The 24052-nt window shown below is 36.3% G+C and overlaps 1 protein-coding gene across 3 annotated transcripts in view; it reads right to left on the bottom strand.

Moving 5' to 3' along the window:
* Positions 1-24052, bottom strand: part of LOC149569632 (GTP-binding protein) — a 242567-nt gene that overhangs the window by 120036 nt on the left and 98479 nt on the right. For 2 of the 3 annotated variants that reach the window (XM_089822343.1, XM_089822344.1), the window contains exon 7: positions 8649-8774. The exons of the other annotated variant lie outside the window; for it this stretch is intronic. In XM_089822343.1, the coding sequence (XP_089678469.1) occupies positions 8649-8774 (126 nt within the window). The remainder of the gene's footprint in view (positions 1-8648; positions 8775-24052) is intronic. 3 annotated transcript variants of the gene reach the window in all.

Below are 24052 nucleotides of genomic sequence, written 5' to 3'. Positions count from 1 at the left end.
TGCATTGTTTCATACTATTGTATAATACCATGTGAATACCTTCGTATTGTTTTCTATGGCTCTTATTCATTGTAAGGGACTTGTTGCTGCCCTCCCTTCATGTAAACCACTCAAATTCCATATATATCCTTTTCTTCCATAAAGTCATGTCCTTTGAAGATCATTTATGATATTATTTTGTTAATAATTATATATGCATGTGTGTGTGTATTAATAATATTATATTTCTTATTTATTTTAATTGTAATATTATTGTTAATTAAGTAATTAATTAACAAATCTATTTATTAGTCCCTGCCTATATATAGGCAGGAAACTAATGTTCCCATTTGTCCATTCTAATTATTTTTATGAACAACAATATTATATTTCCAAAGTTTGAAGACAGATTTATTTTTTAACTACTCTCTTATACATAATTTCTTTTTTCTAATTAGTTGGTTCTAATTTTCCGAGGGTTATATTCTTTTTTTCATTCAAAAATTTCGACAATAAAATATGTGATAGTCTCTAGAAAGTGCTCGAAAGTTCCAAGAACCTCTGGAAACCAATCTTGCGAAGCTCTACACTCGTCAATACCAAACTACACCATGACGTTCAGAAATGATCTTGTTCTTTATTTTCCCCTACTTGGAGGAAGCCGAATTTACTTTCCCTAATCCAAACCGAAGGCTGCCACAAATCTGAACCCTAAGGGAGGTATATTCTTTGTACCTTTGAAATTGTTGGAAAAGCACCAAAATTCTTTTTCGTCGACAAGAGCAACTCTGATAGATTCACTAGGCCACTGCTGAGTAACTTCTCTACCAGTTGACGTGCTCGAGTTCAAATGCTTGATCCCTTTCAGCTCAATACCAAAGATAATATGTGAGGCAATAAATACTCTACAAATAATAATCTCAAATCTCCTATAGTTTTAGAATATAAATTCCATATTAAGTGTACGGTGTACCCCTGCCTAATCTAAATACCTTTTCTCTGTCACATGAAAATTCCGAAGAGTCCACTGGAGAAGTAAGAACCTTCAATTGCCTTCTCAAAAAAAGGTTGTCTTTTTGCCTGTAATGTCCCCATTTTAGCAGTTGACCAAGTGTGTGTGCGTTAGCCTTGTTCTACATGGTCCCGAGGGCTAACGAAGGGTTTAATGGGATCCTGGAGTGCTTTGGCCTAGTCATTTCCAGTTTGGGCCAAAACAAAGTTGATTTACTCAGTTTCAGGCATACTTACTATTTTCAGTAAGTCGGCAGGACACAGTGCAGGTCAATTTTGGTGATTGAATTCGATACTCCTCGGTGAGAGCTTTCCGATGAGCTATCACTCGCATTATTCGAAGTCCGATTACTAATACATTTTAATGCCTGAAGTTTTATTAAAGTAACGTTTAATTTAATTGTAAAATATTAAAGTGTTACTTTAATATTTATTTTATGGTGATGTGTACCCAAGGGAGACATAAGGGGTATTTTAATATATGTTTTATATATTACACATCTTTTATCCCACATTGCCCATATGAGTTGAGCGGACCCTTGGAAATGGAATAAAAGGAAGCATTTGTGGCTTCATTAGGCAGGTTGAATATGAGAAGAAATTGGTGTGAGAGTTGCAGCTCCGTCCTTGGCATTTGAGTCCGTCTATCCTCTCTTGTAACATTCTAGACGTCATTCCCTTTGATGCAGGAGCATCCAGAGGTATAAGGGCAATCATGTGTCACCCAAAAAAATGTACTTAGGCTTAGTTTTTGTTTCATGTGTTTTCATTTTTGGACACCCATTTGGGTCAAATAAAGGTTCCAATTCTCACAGTTCAACTATCAGTGTGCTAGAAAATCCCGAAAAAATAGGAGCATGCAATTTGGCCACCATTTTGGTGACCTAGAAGGTGTGAATTGGCCAAATGAATATAATTGTGATTTAGAGCATTCCAGAAAAAGAATCAGGTCAAAAGGCCCCACGGTTTGAAAGTTATTGCAGTTTTTCGGATTTTGGAGACTTCCTAAGAATGCTTCAAAGTCAAGTTAGGGGCATTAAATGACCTCGAAAAGGGCCGAAAAATGGGGGACGAGCTAAGCTGGTCCATAGGGCTATAGAGCGCTTCGAGAGCTTTCCGAAAATGTAAACGGTTCGTCAATCGGAGCTACGGTTCAAAAGTTATGCCTCCCGGAAGTTCGGTTACCGTTTCTGGATTCTTCTAGATTTGCACCGACTTCTAACGCAGCTTCTGGAACCTTCTATTTGGTCGGTGGATGCCTACTAGCACTTTCTAGAATGTACTCCTAGTCCTTAACCCTCTGGGGTCTATTTAAGGAGATTTTTGGCATTGTAAAAAAGTAGTTCGGAGTGGAGTTTGAAAGGAGGTACTGAAAGGAGAAATTATCTCCAGATTTATGTTATTGTAAGCGCTTAGGGCATGTTTTGAAGTTTATTTTCTCTGTACTGTTTGTACTAGCTTATTTTCTCAGTTAATACAATTTCCCTTTTCTGTTGTGTCCATTCTGTTCTTGGGTTGTGTCCCCATCAAGTGGTATCAGAGCGGGTTTTCCTGAGTGTGTAGACAGAGCGCCGAGTGTGAGGCAGTTTGCACCAGGACTGTGTGGTTGTGGGTTCGAGTTAGAAGATGCCTCCACGAAGAGAGCGTGCCAGAAGGGCCAGAGCTATTAATCCTGAGGAGCTTAGAGCCCTCCAAAGGCAGGTACAAGCATTGCAAGAGGAGCTCCGTAGAGGAGCAAATGTTGTCGTAGGTGACGACAGTGAGGATGACAATGAAGAAGTAATGGAACCAGAAGGGGAATTTGACGGGGAAGTTTTGAATCATGCAGAGGAAAGGCTTTTTAGGGCCATTACTATGTTTGGGAAAAGACCCACAATTGAAGTGGGTATATTTTCAGGAAATCTGAAACCAGATGAGTTAATCGATTGGATCAATGAACTGGAAGAATACTTTGAGTATGAGGATATCAGGGACCCAGATAGGGTTAAGTTTGCAAAGGCCATGCCAAAATCTGGTGGCAAGAGGTTCAATTGGAAAGAAATAGAAGAGGAAAGGAGAAGATCACAAAGTGGGATCGCATGGTGAACAAATTGAAGAAGCAGTTCATTCCTGTGGACTATGAGCTTGATTTGTTTAAGAAGATGCATGGGTTAAAGCAAGCAAGAAGATCAGTCCAAGAATATACAGAGGAATTTTACCGACTCTTGATTAGAGCGAGACATGCAGAAGCAAATAAGGAGAAGGTTGCTCGTTATATCAATGGGTTGCGACCTAGCATCCAGGAGGAATTAAGTCTGGTAAGAATGACCAGCATTGAAGAGGCATACCAGTTTGCCCTACGAGTTGAAGAGAAGCTGAATAAAAGGTTTGAAGGAAGACAAAGAGGGTGCGGTCAAGGAGGAAGGGGAAGCGGTAGATCATCTGAAGGCCGCAATAAAACCCAAAAGAAAAATGAAGATGTGGGTACTAGCAGGAACCAGAGGAATGAGGGTTTCAACCGCTCCCATGATCAAGACTTTGGAAATCAGAGAGGAAGAGGTAGAGGATGTGGACAAGGAAGAGGAGGCTTCCGTGGTACCTGTTTCCATTGCAATGAAAAAGGTCATCGTGTCTTTGAATGCCCTCAACGACAAGGAAGGACAGATAGGAGAGCTGAGGGCCAAGCTAGGGTTGCTCATGTGGATGAGGATGCACAATCATCACATTCAGAGGATGCAGAAAGAGGAGAGACCTTGGTAAATGAAAGAGTCCTACTAAGTGGTGAGATTGAACCAGGACAACGGAGGAGTTTGTTCCGTACCAGATGCAAGTGTGAGGATAAATGTTGTGACGTGATCATTGATGGTGGTAGCACTGATAACTTGGTATCAGAAGAGATGGTCTCTAAGCTGAAGCTCAAGAGGGAGAAACATCCCCAGCCCTATCGGATTTCTTGGGTAAAAGATGATCATAAGGTCCTGGTAAGTGAACAATGTTTAGTAAAATTCAAAATTGGGAGTTACCATGATGAAGTTCTCTGTGATGTTATTTCAATGGATGTTTGTCATCTATTGTTGGGTAGACCATGGCAGTTTGATAGACATGCAGTACATGATGGGCATGCAAACACATACTCTCTGACAAAGGATGGAGTTTGCCACAAATTGAAGCCCATGAAAAAGGAAGGTGAAAAGGTATGTAGCAGTGTTAGGATTTGTCTTGTTGATGAAAGGAAGTTTTTAGATGGCATGAAACATCAGCATATGTGCTATGCTTTGATTCCTAGGAAAGATAAAGAAGGTAGTAGTGAAATACCACTTGAAGTTTCAGATTTACTAGGGGAGTTTGGAGATATTATCTCTGATAATGTTCCAGATGGATTGCCACCAGTAAGGCAAATCAGTCATCAGATAGATCTGATACCAGGAGCTAGTTTGCCGAACAGGATGACTCCTACTGAAACAGAGGAGCTAAATAGACAGGTTCAGGAGCTGTTGAGGAAGGGCTTGATTCGAGAGAGCCTGAGTGCATGTGCAATACCTGCAGTACTCGCACCAAAGAAGGATGGAGAGTGGAGGACGTGTACAGATTCTTGAGCTATAAATAGGACCACCATCAAGTATCGGTTTCCTTTGCCAAGGATGGATGATATTATGGACTGCTTGAGTGGAGCTCAGTACTTCACAAAGATAGATCTGAAGAGTGGTTATCACCAGATACGGATTCGAGAAGGAGATGAGTTGAAAACAGCCTTCAAGACCAAGGAGGGTCTTTATGAGTGGTTAGTCATGCCCTTTGGATTGACGAACGCCCCAAGCACCTTCATGCGGCTCATGAATAAGGTACTTAAGAAGTTCTTGGGAAAATTTGTTATTGTTTATTTGGATGATATTTTAATTTTCAGCAAGACTTTGGAAGAACATTTATTGCATATTCATAGTGTCCTTGAAAGGCTAAGGGAAGAGAAACTGTTAATTAATCTGAAGAAGTGTAACTTTGCAAAAAGGGAGTTAGTCTATTTGGGGTTTGTTATATCACCGGAAGGTCTCAAAATGGATCCGAAGAAGGTAAAAGCCATCTTGGAATGGCCTACTCCAAGGTCTGCTACTGAGGTAAGATCATTTCATGGTCTGGTTAGTTTTTATAGGAAGTTTATTAAGAATTTCAGTGGCATATGTGCACCCCTAACTGATACAATAAGAGGGGATAGAAAAGAGTTCAAATGGACTGCAGCAGCTGCGAGAAGTTTTGAATTGCTGAAGAAGGTGACAGAACAGCCTGTGTTGGCACTTCCAAATTTTAGAAAAGTGTTCCAGGTGGATTGTGATACTAGTGGTAGCGCTATTGGGGCTGTATTAAGCCAAGAAGGTAAGCCTATTGCATATTTTAGTGAAAAATTGAATGATGCAAAGAAGAGGTATTCTGTTTATGATCAAGAGTTCTATGCAATAGTTCAGGCCTTAAAGAAATGGAGGCATTATTTATTGCCAAAGGAATTTGTTTTGTATACTGATCATCAGGCATTACAGTACCTAAATAGTCAAGGTAAATTGAATCAAAGGCATACGAAGTGGGTAGAGTTCTTGCAAAGCTATACATTTGTGTTGAAGCATAGAAGTGGAAAATCTAACAGGGTTGCAGATGCACTAAGTAGGAGACAGTTGTTGCTTACAACAATGCAGGTTGAAGTAGTTGGGTTTGATGAACTCAAGAATTTGTACCCTGAGGATCCTGATTTTGCTGGAGCATGGAAAGCTTGTAAAGAACCTGTTGCTGTAGATAGAACCAAGTGGTTAGACTATTTGATTCAGGATGGCATGTTGTTCAAGGGTAGTCAATTGTGCATTCCAAGGAGTTCCATGAGGGAAAATCTGATTAAGGAGAAACGCAGTGGAGGGATGGCAGGACATTTTGGTCGAGATAAGACCATTGCCATTCTTGGAGAACATTATTTTTGGCCTCAAATTTCACAGGATGTGAAGAATTTTGTACAAAGTTGCCAAGTTTGTCAAGTTGCCAAGGGGTTTAGTCACAATACTGGCCTATATCAGCCATTGCCTGTTCCATCAAGGCCATGGGAGGACATAAGTATGGATTTTGTTCTTGGATTGCCAAGGACACAAAGGGGTAATGACTCAGTATTCGTGGTGGTTGATAGGTTCTCCAAAATGGCACATTTCATTCCATGCCACAAAACTCCTAATGCTGTCCATATTGCAGACTTGTTTTTCAAAGAGGTGGTAAGATTACATGGTCTTCCAAGGAGTATAGTTTCTGACAAGGATACTAAATTTGTGGGGTATTTCTAGAGGACATTGTGGAAAAAGTTGAGAACAAACTTGAAATTCAGTTCCACGCATCACCCACAAACTTACCTAGACTTCTTCCATGACCTTTGCTGGAATGAGTTGGAGTTTACGATCATGCTTGCTACTGATTATAAGATCGAGTCAAGTGGATGTGGATACGCAATTAAATCCGAGGATTCTGCAATCCATGGGTCCAATGATGCATGTGACTTCAGACTATTTGCATCTAATCAAATTCCAAAGTTAAAACTAGAACCGACTGCACTAATGGAAAGATGCCACAGAGAAAGGTATACACCAAATAAATAGCATCCCTGGCAGTCGTTCCAGAATCCAAATAGATTAAAGATGACAATCTTGAGACTGAAGGAGAGTACATCGAAACGAAATGGAAAGCCAGTAAGGGTGTGTTTGAATCCCTATGTGCTTGCGAGAACTATTTGAAAGCAAATTAAGCAGCACTTTATTTATCCTCAAAGTATATGGATTTGACTGCATGCGAAGAATTGCCCAGATTGTCATTCTATTTCCTCACTCGAAACAAATCACACACATTAACATTGTGAACAATTTGCTCAGAGTTAGAAGTTGATTCCGCCTACAGGTTGAGAGTGTTATTAACGTCAGCCGGAAGATGTTGATGATTAATAGAAGAGTCTTGAAGACTTTGACACCCATGTCTTATAAGCCGTTGAAACATTGTCAATCATAATTAAATTTATTTGGTGTTTTTTGCAGGTTGGAGCATCATCATGGCAGCAGGGTGTTGGGTTGAACATTCTGTGGCGTGGGATGTATCGGTTCATGGAAGCACAAGGAAAGGAGATCACGAGGAGTCATCACGTGCAGAAGAGGGAAAAATTATTTGCATATCCAGCCAAGTCGACTTAAGACAATGATGGGATGATAATGTCTTTACCGCCCAATTCACCATTGCATTCAGAAAGCCATGATTCGTTTCTTCTTTGAATAGCCAGAGATTGAGAATGAAGTATAAAAACTTCTATGTTCGGGATATTGCATGGAAGACACCAAAGCATCATGAATTAATTATTTAAAGCCGCCTCCTTTGATTATCGATGGTTGTTTTGGATTTACTACTAAATAGTTGTAATTAGGTATCGTGAAGGGGTGTGTCCATTCGTTATGTACCTTTTTACTTATTATAAATATGTAATACAAAGGGAGGAGAGGATATAATTTTTCATTCATAGTTCTAAAATTTTTGTCTAGCCTATGCCTTAGGATATATTATATTTTCTCATCGGCAAAAGAATGACCTGTTGAACTAAGCCTATGGATGGTGGATTTTTGAGTAAATTTCATTCAGTCCGGATAAATTTGCAATGGATGGATCATCCGAAAGGAGTGTCTCTACTTGTAATTTTTATTCCCGGCATAATCTGTAAGCGCATTTATTTTTATTTGCATTGGAGTTTAACTTATTATTAAGTTCTGTCCTTTATAAATGTTTTTTATTATTTTCTATAAATATTTTAATATTCGGATAAGTGGACTGGATCGTTATTGCATTTTAAATTTGATAAACTTAAATATTGTGAAATACTTTATTGTTTCCGTATGTAAGTCTAATTTGTCTCCGCAGGAGTTAAAGTACATTTTAGACTAATTTGAATTGCATTCATATAATTGATCCATCGCGTCTAAATCATTAAATTTATTTATAGTTTAATACATTAAATTTTATAAAGTTGTACGTTTCAACTAATAATTTTGACTCTATTGCCCATTTAATTAGGCACTAGTCTTTTATTCTTAATTCATAATCCATACGCTGGCAAATGTTTCATTTCTTACCTTTGCGGAATTAATATATTCATCTGTTGCATTAATCTATATTTATTTTTTATCTAAACATTATTTCAATTATTTACTTTTGTTCTCAGTTCAGAAATTGCAAGTTTAAAGTTTTCCTATAGTTCTTGCCATTTGGGAAACTTTTATTGTATTCGTGTTCTAAACGATCTGTTTTAAGTATCTTGGATCTAAGCATTTCGTCCAGGATTAGGTGCACCCACCTCGGTCTTGCAGAGCCGGAAGCGCAGGGGATTTAGATCGCATCGATCAATCCTGTCAAGTTGGCCTTAACCAGTTGGATATCCTAGCATCGAGTAGGCAAGGCTCGTAGGATTCCAATCTGCAGTTTTGGGAACCAACACAAGGAACACTATGCAAACTACATGATGGTAGACAACTCTGTATTTTTCTTACAACTTAGAATGTTAATAATGATAATGTCTAAAATATCATGGAATACACAGATATGTGTTGGAGAAAACATGCAAGTATTTATGTATCTCTAAAAAAAGCAGCCTTTATGTGTTCAGATCAGTGAAAGATATGAGAGACCTCTTCTCCATCCAGCACAATAGCAACAATGTGTGCTCTCATTATACTGCGTCGTGCATGCATAGCACTCAATTGTGTTGGTTTGTCTTCTACTTTTGACCTTCGCAACCAACCAGCTGTGTCTACCTGTTTGGGAAACCAATGCATGAATGAATTATTAAATATTAATGCTTCAGATCAAAAAAAACACAAAAAATGTGCTATCCCAAAATTTTCAATCCTTGTTTTCCCTAGATATTAACAGAAGTAAGGATCACAACATAGAATAACTAAACCCTAGTGTTAATCAACTAGAATGCAAGTGTCAATATGAGAACTTGAACAGGAAGAAAAATTGTTTGTCAAGAAGGATGAAAAAGTAGTCATCTTTGTGATTTTAGGAAAAATGAATCCATATTATCTTCCTTAGCATGAAAGTATCAAAACAGATTAGAGATATTATCATATTAATAAGCATGCATCAAGAAAGAAAATGTTAAATACTAATGTCCATGATACGAAGCTTTAATCAGGGATGTGAAGCAGTCAAGACATGGTTTCACATAGGCTTGAGGTCAAAAAAGTAATTAGTAACTCTCCACCATACCTTACGTTTTAGTAGGCAATAAACTTACTCTTTATCACTTTTATATCCTACTGTGGAAGATTGATTGGTTTCATCATATTTAAATAAACGATCTTCTGCAGTGTATACACAAGTCTTGTTCTTTTGTGTAAATTGAATACTGGAGAACATTAGAACCCTCGATTAACTCGTGCTTGTATACATTTCTAAAGTTTTGATGCACTTACACTTCAGACATTTGTATTTATTGAATAGATTTTGGTCAATAGAAAAACTATTTCCACATTTATTAGATACCAGAACCTGTTTATCAATTTCAATATCTATTTCAGAGCATCAGTTAAGAGGCAGGCTAAAGCAATTTTGAACAGGATTTTTGCATTTCCAGAAAAAAGTACTAGCAATTATGGGTGGTGTTTCCAATGTGTTTTCAGGAGGCCGACTCTAACTTCCATTTGCTCTGCATGAACTATATCCATGTCTTGCTCGATGATTTCCTTTCAGCTTAGGTGCCAGATTCAAGCATCATTAGCTCCATTTCAAGAAAAATTCGATGACATTTCCTGAATCAAGCCACTGAAGATATTTTGAGCAGTATCAAGCATGATAAGCCCCTTCCAAGTTAGCATGTGTCCAGAATCAAACCAGTTCACATAGGAAATCAGACAAAGAGCGGCGACTAGGCAAGCAGGATGAAGTGGAGGCTTACATGGAGATTTTGACTCGGCTAAAGCAGAGGCACCATGCGACATGGAATTGTACAAAGTACAATTTGTGACATTACATTTTATCCCAACTTCAGCAAGCATATCATGAGTAAATGGCAGCTAAATACACAAAAAGAGATATTGAGGTTATACCCAGATATGGAGGAGAAATAGAATCTTCTGCCTGAACGGAGTTTTCCCCAGGGAAAATACCTAAACCTTAATGAGATAGTGGTAAGCTGCATCATTAAAATCTAGCTTCATACAACCATATGAGATGAAAAAAAATTAATTTGACACGGAACTTTAAAAATGAGGGCAATCGAAAACACATTGTGAAATAGTGGTCGGATATTACACTAGTATGGTTAGCAAGTTGTGTCATCTTGATAGCCATGCAATCAGGAAAAATATTTGGATAGTTGTTTGGTCCCCACAAAGGTAAATATAATAAGATAATTGATTGGCACCCCCAAAGGCAACAGATTAAAAAGATATAAATTTTAGAAATGTATTACTAAAGTAGGGGAGACTGTTGTCCCCATCCTTAAACCAGTAGCACAAAAGTAATTTAAATACTTTTCCAGTCAAGGAGTAGTAGTCCTTGAGCACCTATATCTAGTTGGTAGGAAGTTAGAAGTAGATGAAAATAACCAGTTAATATTAGAAGAAATAGATATTCACACAATTGTGAAGCCTTCTTCCAAGATGATCATCACATATCCAAGAAGGATAGTAAGCAACATCTTAATCACACCATGCATGAGAACATAAGACAATCAACTAATGTAAGGATCAATACTATCATCTGTGCCTTCATCAAGATATCTAAATTCAAGGCATCACCATGAATTCTATAGATCACCATTGTGGCCATTAGTCAATCAACATTTGCGGAGACAACTACAGCAATATTCATAGAATCAAAAGGAAACATGTCATATCGAAGTCTTGTGAATAATGATTCTAATCAGGTAAAAATGAATGAAGGCTATTTGGATGTCATTATTACAGTTAAATCTCTCTATTTTTGTTTCTTTCTCTTCTGTAGATTTATTTCTATTTCTAATGGTCACTCCTCCTGTATATTTCTATATTCTCTCTCTATTCAATATGGAAAGATTCTCTTTCTGCTTCTTGCTTCAGAATGTATCTATTTTTGTCTCTTTCCTTGTTATAAAAACACTCTCGTGTATACTTGTATATATAGATCATTTATGATCTTTGTTTAACAACACATTCATTATTTTACCATAGTATGGTATCAGAGCTTTTTTTTTCGAATTTTTGGAGGATCACCATGTTCAAGTCTTAGCAGAACAGGGTTCATACCATACTCTATCAAGACACTAATAATTGATTTCTAGATTTTAATATAATCTTTGTATTTTAGTTCTGAATCAGTATCTGTTGTGATTCTACATGCAGTCGTCAAGTGGTTTGGAATCCCACATGGAGATCCACTTGTCATGTGCACAAGACATATAAAGCCTCTGACCCTGGAAACAGCTTGTGCACTGTAGTGGTTCACATTTGTGCAAAGTATGTTCCTCTATGAACAGATCAAAAATGTGAAAGAAAACAGAAAATGGCTGAGCTTCTCGGCAATGACAATCATTCCACAACTCTGTTGAAAATCAAGACCAGAAAGAGTATTGAGATTTCCAGTATTTAGCATGTTTGGTGAAGATTTTTGACGATGAATCGCCCCTACAACACATGGCATCTCTGTTTTAAATACTCAATGTCTTCTGTTTTTTTGTTTTTTTCAAATGATCTTCTAGTTCATGATCTGTAGAATCACTAGATTCTGCTTATGCAAATTTGAGATAAAATCAAATTTAGGACCAATCTGAAGCAATAATATATAGCTTTTTTAATATGATAATGGAAGCAAAAATTTAGGTTCCATCAGTGGCTCTCATTGGGGGCATATGCCCCTTGTGGGCATAATGGGACTCCAGTTATCTCTAGAGAAGTAGACCATGCATCCAGGCTTAACCTGATGCAAATAGAAACTGGGTGGCCCCAGGACCCCAAATGTGAACATTGATTTTTTCCTCTATCAAACACTTGGTTCTAATCATGTGACACTTTCAACCTCGCTGTATTGGATGCATTATTCTTATGGACAACACTTATTACTTTACAAATGTGATCTTTGGCATTTGACCTTTTCTTTGTCTTTGAGAAATCATTAGTGCACTGTTGTTTTTGCTGAATAGAAGATTTTGATCAATCATACAAGCCTCTGGATGAGTCTTCTTTGTTTGGATATTTTCTTGTACATAATCTGCCCCATCTCCACATTCCGGATAATGTTTCTCCTCATGAAAAGATTTCAAAGATAGTTCATATTCAAGAAATGTTACCTCTCTCTCATCAAGAACCCCATACAATATGACAATTGGAAAATTTTCAGATCTACCCTTTAACGCATTTTCCTCATTGTGTTTGGCTGATTCAATCTCATTTTCACATGCCTGATACAACTCCTATTTATAGGATGAACTAATGCCTGTCTCATTTTCTAAACATGTATCACTAGTTTTATCATCTTCAAAATTAGGACTGCAATCTTGTTATTATGCTAATGGATCGGATTACATAGAAAATCTTCTTCAAATAATGGATTCAAGAACATGGCGAACTCAACATATCTTCATCTGCTTCCTCATCAAACAAGGGATTCAGGAACATAGAAAATTCAGGCACGCTATTATGAGAACTTTCATTCGGATCATCAAGTGTTTCATCAACAAGACTAATATCTTCATTGTCACTATCTTCCGAAACTTCCTCATGTTCATACATTGTATGCAGGTTTATTTCATCTTCAATATATGATTCCTATGAACTACTATCTCCTTCAGCTAGTACTCCTTGAGAATGCAGTGATCCATCAACTTTCTCACCATGGTGAATTGACAAAAAAATTGGACCATCTCTTTCAACATGTTTCTGATATTCCAAATCTAACAAAGCTGAAATTTCTTCCACGTTGAGAGAATCCTCTTCTTCATATTTAGATTCGTTGAAATCTATTGCCGCACAAGTCTGATCACGGATGGATTCTTCCTACAACTGTCCACAAATTTCTTCTCCATCCAAGTCTGAAAGATCATATGTTCTTGTACCACTTCAGTATATCTTTCTTCATCTCTATCACCTTCTTCCAATATATGAAAAAGAAGCTTCAAATCGGGGCCAACTAAAAAAAACTTTATAAACTCCACGTATGGGGGCATGATGTCTAATAGTATTTCATGAATAATGTTTGTCATCCTCATGTACAAATGCGCCAAAGACTCCCCTTCAAATCTCTCCAAACCGAAAAAGGCATCAAGTGGAGACATGTCAAAATCATCTTCCATGCTGCAATTTTGATCCTCATATTGTTCATAACACATCTCATCTTCCTCACTTGCATCATGAAATTCATATAAGAACCATTGTTCAAAATCCTTCCAAGATGAGATACACTATGTAGGTAGTGATTCATATGCCTATCTCGTATTGTCTTTCAATGTCCTGACAAATAACTTCATCACCTAATCTTCTGCACCAATCTCATAGTCTTCTATGAATGTATAAAATACATCCAAGTGTTCAACGGATGACTCATCCCATTCTCCATGGAACTTTGATACAAGTTGTGAAAGTTTTGGTGATGACTTATTAAGTTCATAACTAAAATTGTTGAAATCCAATGGTCTGATGCCATCTAGAATAAAAGACTTTCTTTTAAATGATCAAATATATTTGAAAAACTATCTACCATTTCTTTCTAAGTCTTCTCTTTCATATGAGCTACTAACTGAAAATTTATTGAATAGAGTCGCCACCTCTTTCAAGAAAAACGTTGATTTGTTGACCTTCCAGGTCCTTACTTCCAATGCTTCAAAACAAACCGATACAACTACTTACTAATTATGATCTACGAAATCTGAAATTCTAGGAAACATCACAACACTTATTGTGAGCAACTCTCCCAAGCAGAGACCAATTTGTTGGTTCCCAAAACCACAGATTGGAAATCCAAGAGCGTGTCAGTTTTCAAACAAGATTCCACAATCAGTTCTAACCAAAAAACAAGAATCACCTTGATTCCCCTACATTTCAAGCTTCACTTCACCTAGGTGGGTAAACCATCTCTCAATATCTAATCACTTGATCCGAAGCTTTTCTATAGTGATTTTAAGCTTTGTGAGTTCTCTGGTTGGCAAGGTCCTTGAACTCAATCAAAGTGAAATTGAATGTTGAGTGCTTAAAATGGTTGAATGTCGAATATTTGAATTGATTAAATATTTTGTATAATGTTATGAATATTTGATTTGATGTTTGCAAGAAGGAAATATATAGATTTTTGTCTTCGAATATAGATCCAATAACTACAATTCAATGACTTAAAAAGACCACAGCCTTTGCTTATTTGGGTAATAGAGTCAACTACAATGAAGATTATCAAGTACAACTATAAAAAAATTAATAATCAAGACGCAACCAATCAAGTATATATAAACAATTTTAAACTAGTCTAGATTGCACTTTAACTCCTAGGATAGGGAGACAAACTAGTCATAGATACCGAAACAATTCAATATTGAACTATATCTAGGATAATCGAGTTTAATATGCCATAAATGATCTTGTCCACTTATTTGACATTTAAATTATTCACGGAATTTAAAGATGATTATAAAGGACAAATCAACTGCAGTTTAGATCTCCATGCCTTTTAAATAAACAAAATGACATCTTATTTAGTATTGAAATATATTTTTTGAATTTATATAAAAAGCTGTGCTTTAAACTCCTTATTCCTCCTTAAAAGTAAATATATCTCCTTTTTGCTTTTGCTTTTCAAATGTCCTCTTAATGTGCCTCCTTCAGGTTTCACTTTCCGCTTCTTATTTAAGAGATGTGACTTTTTAAAATGAAAAGATCATATCTCCTTGAAAACAAATAACTATTTTTCCTTACATAATCACACCCTTTCGGTTTTAAGTAATTTATTCAACTTAAAACATGAGCCTTTTAATCTCTTTTGTTAATATTATTGACTTTAGTTTAAGCCCCTTGAGTATTTCATTACCATGATATTACTTCACGATACTTGTTTGACTCAAACACTGCATAAGTTATTGCCTTCTATGGTGATGTGCATTATCATTTTGACATGGAACCTCTGCCTTCGCAAGTTTCGCTCCTTTGAAGACATGGTATTCACAGTGATTCATCCACGGTTCTCAGGTGGTGATATTTGTTTCCAGAACTTCATTAACATCTACCCTCAAGATGCACCAAGCGCTATGACATTTGTTCATTCGTTCAATCAAACTTCTCCTTGCTACTATTTATTTTCTTCATGCAATTCTTCAAAACTTGAAGACTTCCGACGACACTTTGTAACCGCAATCGGATAAATTGTATTACTCATCTGACTTTACCATGCAACATGACATTGGTTCCTTTTGATTTCACTGAAGTATAATCTTAATTTCTCTTCCACATACAACCATCTCATGGATTTCCCATTGCTATTTATTTGTTGTTGTTTTCATGCTACCATTCTCCAAAGTAATCAAGCTACTAGGCAAGCAAAGATCTAGCTATCGGAAAAGACAGAACGATAAGATTCCTCTATAACTCTCAGAATTCCACCATGTATTTACTTGCGTGGACAACAGCAGGTAATGAATTCTCCGTTAACGTGGATGAAAAAAATTTGTGGATTATGTTGAACACTTTCCTCCTCAACACACATCACCATATCTTTCCCTTGTTTGTTGCAATGCTGAAGCTATCCCCATAATTTTTATATTGCTTACAAGCTTACTAAAAATCCTGGTGATGCTTGAACGGTGAGGTCTCCTTTAGCAGACAGTTTGCTTGATTCAAGGAAATGTTTTGCTAGTTTGTTCATATCAGAATACAGGTGTGTATCACCACGGCTCACGACAAGAAAGGAATAGCCACAACATTGGCGCAGTCTTGAAAGCAACTCCCTAATCAAAGCATATTTATGAAGAACTCTACCTTGTTCCATGAACTGATCAAATTTGACCATAGATCTTTCATAGAAAGTTGTATACAAATTCTTCTCGGCTTCAGAAAGCTCATACTCAATTACATGGACATTGGTTGAAAGAAAAACAAGAATGTGTTTGCCATCTTTGTCAGTGTTGTCTTTTGTCCTCTATAGCATTAGTGACCTTAAAACAACCTGTACCAATTTCAACCCGTGTTCATCACCTTCCTCATAAAGTTTCTGAATTAATTTATACCACCTCCAGTAGTTCAGTTCAATGAAGAATATCAACTATCAAATATTTCAGAAACTCTGCAGGTGCTTTTACAGCCCATTCAATTGCTGTCAAGATATTCAAGGAACCAACCATAAAGGAGAACACTCAGAATTTCTGGAGCATCACCATGTTCAAGTCTTAGCAGCACAGGGTTCATACCATACTCTATCAAGACACAAATAATTGATTTCCGGATTTTAATATAATCTTTGAATTTTAGTTCTGAATCAGTATCTGTTGTGATTCTACATGCAGTTGTCAAATGGTTTAGAATTCCACATGGAGATCCATCTGGTGTGTGCACAAGACATATAAAGCCTATGACCCTGGAAACAGCCTGTGCACCATAGTGACATTTGTGCGAAGTATGTTCCTCTATGAACAGATCAAAAATGTGAAAGAAAACAGAAAAAGGCTGAGCTTCTTGGCAATGACAATCATTCCAGAACTCTGTTAAAAATCAAGACCACATTGAGTATTGAGATTTCCAGTATTTAGCATGTTTGGTGAAGATTTTTGATGATGAATTTCCCCTTCAACACATGGTGTCTCTGTTTTAAATACTCAATGTCTTCTGTTTTTGTTTATTTTTGAACGATCTTCTAGTTTACGATCAGTGGAATCAGTAGATTCTTCTTATACAAGTTTGAGATAAAATCAAATGTAGGACCAATCTGAAGCAGTAATATATAGCTTTTTTTTATACGATAGTGGAAGCAAAAATTTGGGTTCCATCACTAGGACCACCCATAAAGGCAGTAGTGAAGGCAGATGATCTATTCATTTGTGGAGGAGACTAATATTTTTACGAGATAATTGAGAAGTACAATAAGGAAAAGAAGCACCCTATAAGAAGAAATCCAATGCATTATAGTGAGTGATCCCTAATCCAACGGAACCACCAACAGTGAGGGGAAGAGGCAGTATGGTACCAAAAATATAGTGGGAGGTATATGTATGGAAGTTCCAAACGCACAGGACCGGTCCTTTGGTAGACAAAATTTTCGATCTCGAGTACTTAGGTACATGTTGCGAGAACAAGTGCTACCAATCATTTTTGCACACTTGTATATTGTTGTATGCGTCAAAAGTAAAGGTTCACAATCAGGAAAAGAAAGGAACAAAAGTAAAACAAAAAGAGATGTTGGAAGGACCCAAAAGGAAGTGGCACAAAATACAAGAAACAAACAAAGGAAGGAAGAAAAGATTGAGGACTAAAAAGGAAAAGGAAAAACGTTGAAGGTGCAACAAATGACAAGGTACAGAAGACAAAGGAAATTTATCTAAAAGTTACAAAAGTAACCTAAACCTCGGAAAAGACCAATATGATTAAATAGGAATTCAACTAAACGGTAAAGTTGAGGGTGTGCACAGAGGAGGATCAAACAAGAAGACAATATACCGTACGAAAAAAGACCATATGCGGTAGGATGGAAGGCAAACGAATAAAGTCATACGCGTACAAAGGACTGCATCAATTGTTTATATGGAAAGAGAAAACATTCATTGTACGCCAAAAGAGGAACATCGTATGGGAACAACATGTACACCAGTCCAAACACTTTGTATGTCATACCTAACAAGATGGCACACACACCTTATTGAACAGTTTGTATGCCTAGTTGGATATCATGCATGTACGTCGAAGGAAGCATTGAATAGGACCCGCATGCAAAAGGACACACGTAATATGGATGAAAAGAAACAAGCAGACTCATAAGGCACAAGTATTGCCTGATTTAGCAGCAGTTCAGGCCATAGCATAAATCTGGTGGAGGACGATCCTTGAAAAAATCTTGAAGATGGTGAAAGGCAATTTTGGAAACCCTCGTAATGGTATAATCAAGATGGGCTATAAAAGGTCAGGAGTGGCCAAGAAAACAACAAAAGGGGCAATGGCAACAGCAAGAGAAAGAAAAATAAAGCCCAGGTAGAAGAAGTTACAGCTGCAAGTATCATGTTCGAAGGAATCAGTGGTACAGAATGCAAGAACTGGTCAGAAGGCACAGAGGACAAGAATCACCCATTGCAGGCTGCATTAAGGAAATGTGAGGTAGAAAAAATCATTTTTATGCCCATTTTCTATTTAAAGGAATTTGAATCAGTACTAAGAACCATGGTACATGGGTATAAAAAAAAGACACATAAATTTGCCATATAATATTTACAACAGAATGTGGTAGTGTCTTATTCACCAAAAGAGTTTACCAAAGTATTTGGGGTACTAAACAAAGGGCATCAGGCCATAAAACCCTCTTTCAAAATGACCACAAGTAATAAGAACCAGTTACTGGAGCTCATATGATGGTCAGACATAACAGAGAAACAACGGGAGAGTATTTGAAAAGTATCCTTATGAGTATTAGGAAAATATCTTGTTAGGGATACTACAGAACTCCAAATACGTACAAAATTACAACAAGCTCGAAGTGACTTACACCAACATTCCCATCTAGCACCAAACATCATAAGCAGTGAGCCAACATCAAAGGATGTACATGAACAATTTTGACAAGATTGGTTAAATGGATGTCTAAAATAACAATGTCTCTAGAGCACTACATTGACCTAAAGATGAAGTACTTGACTGAAGAATATAAAGGTTGTCACCTTAACCTAGGGAGAAAAAAGTGCCAGCCCTTGGATGAACAAAAGAAGGATAGTTCCAATATTGCATCAAGAACTACACACACACACACACATCAATCCAGAATTCATTAGAGGCATTGGAGGTTGTTACGTCAACGGAAGAAAGAATGTAGTGTAAAGACTTAGAAAAGATTAAGCTGATTCATCGAGGACAACAAGAAGTAGAGATTCAAAATATGATCACTAAGCACTTCAAGGAGTTAAAGATACCACAAGAGAAAATAGTTTTTGACAACTTTAAAGGAATAGAAGCAGTTGACTCTTCATGTGTTTCTTGTATCACAAATGAACCAAGTACATGGACTCATAGGCTCTTGAGTTTGATCTAACATAGTCTCAAAGATACTCGCTGGTAAATTATATTGTAGAGCTGGAATCAAGAAGCCATTATTGAGATTATGTAAAGGATGTCAACCGAAATTCTCCTTCAGTCCTTAAAGAAGACTTAGCATCCATGGTTGTGAATGAGTTGAATAACAATTCTAGTGCAAGTAAATCAGAAGTCATGAACATCATGTATCCAATCCTATCACCTTGAATTTGATAAACAAGGGAATATGACGTTGAAGGTATGGAGAGACTAAATACAAAAATAGTAAACAAGGATAGAAGAACAGTTAGAGGGCATGAAACCCTAAATCATTATGATGAAGAGGATAATTCAAGAAGTATAGAAGAGAACTCACCAACAAAATTACAAGGCATGGTAATGGAGCACTTCATGGAACCAATTGACAACAAAAGAGATGATAGCTGAAATGTTGTATAAAGAAATCAGACAAGTAAACGTTGGAAAAAGCTAAGTTTGATTTTATAAGCAAAGATAATCTTCAACTAATTCATGACCCTTCATTTGAAATTGAAATGGGCAAAGTTCATGAGAACCCACTCTTTGATTTGAAAGAATAGGCTACTTTGAACTTGCACAAAGGCAAAGATGAAAACAAAACATGGGGCCCTAGTGTAACTCATATCAATGATATATGGAAAAAAGTTTTGAGCCAAGGGACAAACCCTAACAATATGGACCCTAAACACTATCCATTCAAACTAAAAAAGGATGTAATATAGTAAAGGATTATTTCCTTGGGTCAAAGATCAAAATTTGTTTGTTTGGGTTTCATAGAAAAGGCCAGTCATACTTCCACACTATATCTTGTGCAATCTAAATATTAATGTTTTTGTGCTCCAAATAAGATGCCAACAATGGAAAGTCAACTAAACAATATAACATTTCTAAGTTCATGGAGATCAATAATTCAGATTTCTATCTTCATTGCAAGGGATAGTGATCCCTCGCAACATTTTATGTCACTCATGATATCATGGACCATAATTAATGCAATAATCCACAAACACACACACATATATTCTTATTTAATTATTGTGAATATCATAAGTTGATAACAAATCTATGGAATTTACTAAAAATGTACTATTGATCAATACACATAAAGAAGAATCTGTTATTAATGCTAATATTAAAATACTTTGAATATAAGAAACATAATAAGACACAATATTAATAATTGATCTATTTACAATTAATATTAACTCATATTAGTCTTGATAATATTAGTACTTAATAGCCATAAATATTAGCAATCAATACTATTACTCAATACAGCTAAGAAATATAATTAATAAATATATATAATCACCCAATCTCTATTAATCAACTATTGATGCATGTCCCCAATCCTACATAATATCCACTGAATTATAATAATCGACTTTATTGGTAAAACATATTGGCTCCACTTTGAATAATCAATTAATCACCCCTTTGCGTTGAGGCGCCTACATACAATGGTGTCGGCATTGTGCATACCCGATCACCATTCAAAAGGTGACTATTGAGGTCCATATTAAGGGAAGGGCATTTGTCGAATGGGATAAGGAACATGGAGAAGTAGGTAAGTGAGAGGTGGATCGAACCCATAAGAAAAGTTTTTAAAAGAAAAAAACAAAAAGGGTATATCTATACAGGGAGTAATGGAATGAAGGACGGGTCACATAAATGAGCAACGCTAAGGAGAGGAATAAACTTTTAAGAACGCTTTATATATACACACACCAAAGCATATTCAGTGAAGGTAAAGATAAAACAATTTAGTACCAACATTTTAGGGGAGTTTAATATCAAATGATAAAAGTAAAGGGAGGTGGTGAAATCACAAGCCATAAATAAAGACTTCAACATCTACACCAGCCAATACAAAAAGTGATAAGGGATGAAGAGACATTGAACGATAACAAAGGAATATACTTAGCAACCAAAAAAAGTGGAAAAAAATCAAGGAAGTAAAGGGATGATAGGACAATAACAATAAGGAGTATTTATTAAAGATAAGAAGTGTTGCAAGGTATAAAGGATTGGTAATTAATTAAAGTTAAGTGGTGGAACTAAAATATAAATAAATAGGTATATAAGGGTAAGCTCACCCTAATATTATTATTGGGAGGGAAATAAATTAAGCATTCTTAGCCTTCATATAGGAAGAAAATATTTTAGATGTTAGAGCATACATCATGTTATGAAATAAATCTTGTTTACCTCATAAAAGAATATAATTGTAGTTTGCATCTCAAATCCAAAACATTTATGCAAATAAATAAGATCTAATCCAAATCCGAGAGTTAGAAGCGAATCAAGGGTAGATCCCAAGTAGGGTCATAACCATAGTAACTAGACTTGCCGCGAGTCACCCGGGTGAGCAATTCGAGTTACCACTACCGGGTCAAAATAACCCATGACCCTAACCTGCCAAGTCATGAAATATTCTATATTTCTCTAAGGTATTTCTATTAATATACCCTGACTCGCCGAGTCACTACCAAGTCATGACTGATTCTGAGCCGAGTCACGAGTTGAATCGCCCTTGCCGAGTCCGAGTCAAGTCCAAGTCTCGTTACTTTGGTCATAACACATGACTACATGAACAAATGGGATTATCCATTGAAATTTTTGAAGAAATATTTCAAAGTTACAAAATTCTGAGGAACACAACCAACAATAGAATCACTTTCAGTTAGAGGCATTAGCATTGGATTACTAAATCAGAGAAGCACACCACTAGCATGATGGTTCACTCCCAAGACTGATTTCGAAATCAAGAATTCAGAAGACCCACAAAGAGTATAGTAAAGGAGCTATTATAAGGTTAAGTGTAGAATAATCTATAGAACATGAGAATATTATACCACTTAACAAAAATACTCAACAAAACAATATTTCAAAACGTTGCGATCCAAGAATCATAGCTTTAAGAATGCTTGTGGGTAAGCATTTTTAAAGGAGGGGACACTGTGATGTCCTTGTCCTTAAAGCAGTAGCACAAAAACAATTGATATATTTGAGCGACAGTCCTTGAGCACCTATATCTAGTTAGTAGGAAGTTAGAAGATGATGTACATAGCCAGTTGTTAGTAGAACAATAAGATATTCATCAAATTATAAGTATTATGGATAACGATTAGTCCAAAAAGGATATTGAGAAAAATGTTAACCACATAAAGTATGAGAGCAACTCCATTGGATAAGACGATCAATATTATATAACGATCAATACTATCATCAGTTGCCATGTCCCTTTATTTAATAAGGAAACTAATCAATATTTTGGACCCAGTTGTGCCTTGTGTGCTACTCTATCTTAGATTGGACCCATTGCAAATAACTCCTTGCGGCGTTGTTTTAAGCTGGCCAATCAACTTGTTCCAATCTACAAGAGGGTCATACATCTATTAGTGTACTTGGAGAAATTGGATATCATTGATCATCTATCTCATTGTTTGTTCTTGATTTTTCAGATTGACATTGGGCCTCTTGGTTTGCAATTTTGGAGGTCTTGCCCCAGTGTACCAATATTTTCAAATTTTTGAAGTCTTCTTTCGAAGACAAATTTGTAAGGATTGGATATATATCCAATAAATCCATAATATAAAAATATTTGTAGCATTGCGAGATATAGAGAGAACTGAAGAATATCATTATACTCGATGTTGCTACTAGGGTTTCATTCCTTTCCTTACATTTACAATATAGTATATTGGTGATAGTCTAATTTGCAAATTATAATCTTGGCAGTTGTATAGCTAAGCAAATTTAATGGATAATCAATATATGAAGTACCATGTTATGTATCTCAGCATTCCATAATCAGTATTTGCATATTTCCTTGGGCATTAGATCATTGGTCATAATTACGGCTTCACAACAATATAAAAATATCTCATATAAATCATCTGGCTATTGCCACCATGGAAGCCACCTCTACTAGCAAGGATCTACATATTCCGCGTGACACACAATCAAACAATATAATCATACTCCTAGTTTAGGAGTATTGCGGCAAGAGCCATTTACAAAAAATCATCGTCAACTGAGAAAGATCGCACTATAACAGCAAAAGAGTTCAATGGAGATCACATAGTTCTTTGCGATAGTATCAATTTTCAGTTTTCACGTATAGTCTATCGAAGGTGTTTCTAGGCCATGAAATAATCAAAAGACTGGATCATCATCAATTTTGTATTGAACACCAAAACGAGCTACTTAAAATGGATGTCATGGGCTACTTAACAACTCATTGCAATCAAGTAGTTGTCACCAATTGTAACTTTGTTGGTCGGTTGTAGATGCTAATGCAATGTAATAACGAAAATGTAACTCGTGTTGGCATCCTGAAGTCCTTATTCTAGAGATTGCAAAGGTCCTCTAGAATTTCAATGCAAATTTAAAGGAGGTTGTATTAGAATGGATATCATAGGGGTCAGTGACCAACAGATCCACAATGGGGAAGATCTTTTTAAGATACCAATCATCATGTACAAGAGAGATATCTAATTAAAGCACATACATTGCAAAGAGATAGATTAAGACTTGGGGCATCAATTAATAATAATGGTATAAACATCATAGCATCGATGAAGATAACTAAGGATCAATATGAATTAACGAACATCTAATATAAACAATTTTTCAAGATCAAATATGATCATAAGGGCAACCGGCTTAGGCACAAACGAAGTCTCAATGGAAGCCATCAACCAATATTACACTACAACATATTGATGATGATTTATCGATATTCAAAACTAATGCCAACACAGATAATTAATATTGCTAACTATTGATTATCATCTATATCCATTAATCGATGTAATATGAAG

The sequence above is a fragment of the Cupressus sempervirens genome, chromosome 3, assembly GCF_028749045.1.
Source record: "Cupressus sempervirens isolate cs-2001-9-10 chromosome 3, ASM2874904v1, whole genome shotgun sequence".
Classification (NCBI taxonomy): domain Eukaryota; kingdom Viridiplantae; phylum Streptophyta; class Pinopsida; order Cupressales; family Cupressaceae; genus Cupressus; species Cupressus sempervirens.
The sequence above is the reverse complement of the archived record's forward strand: the minus strand, read 5'-3'. Positions and strand labels throughout refer to the sequence as shown.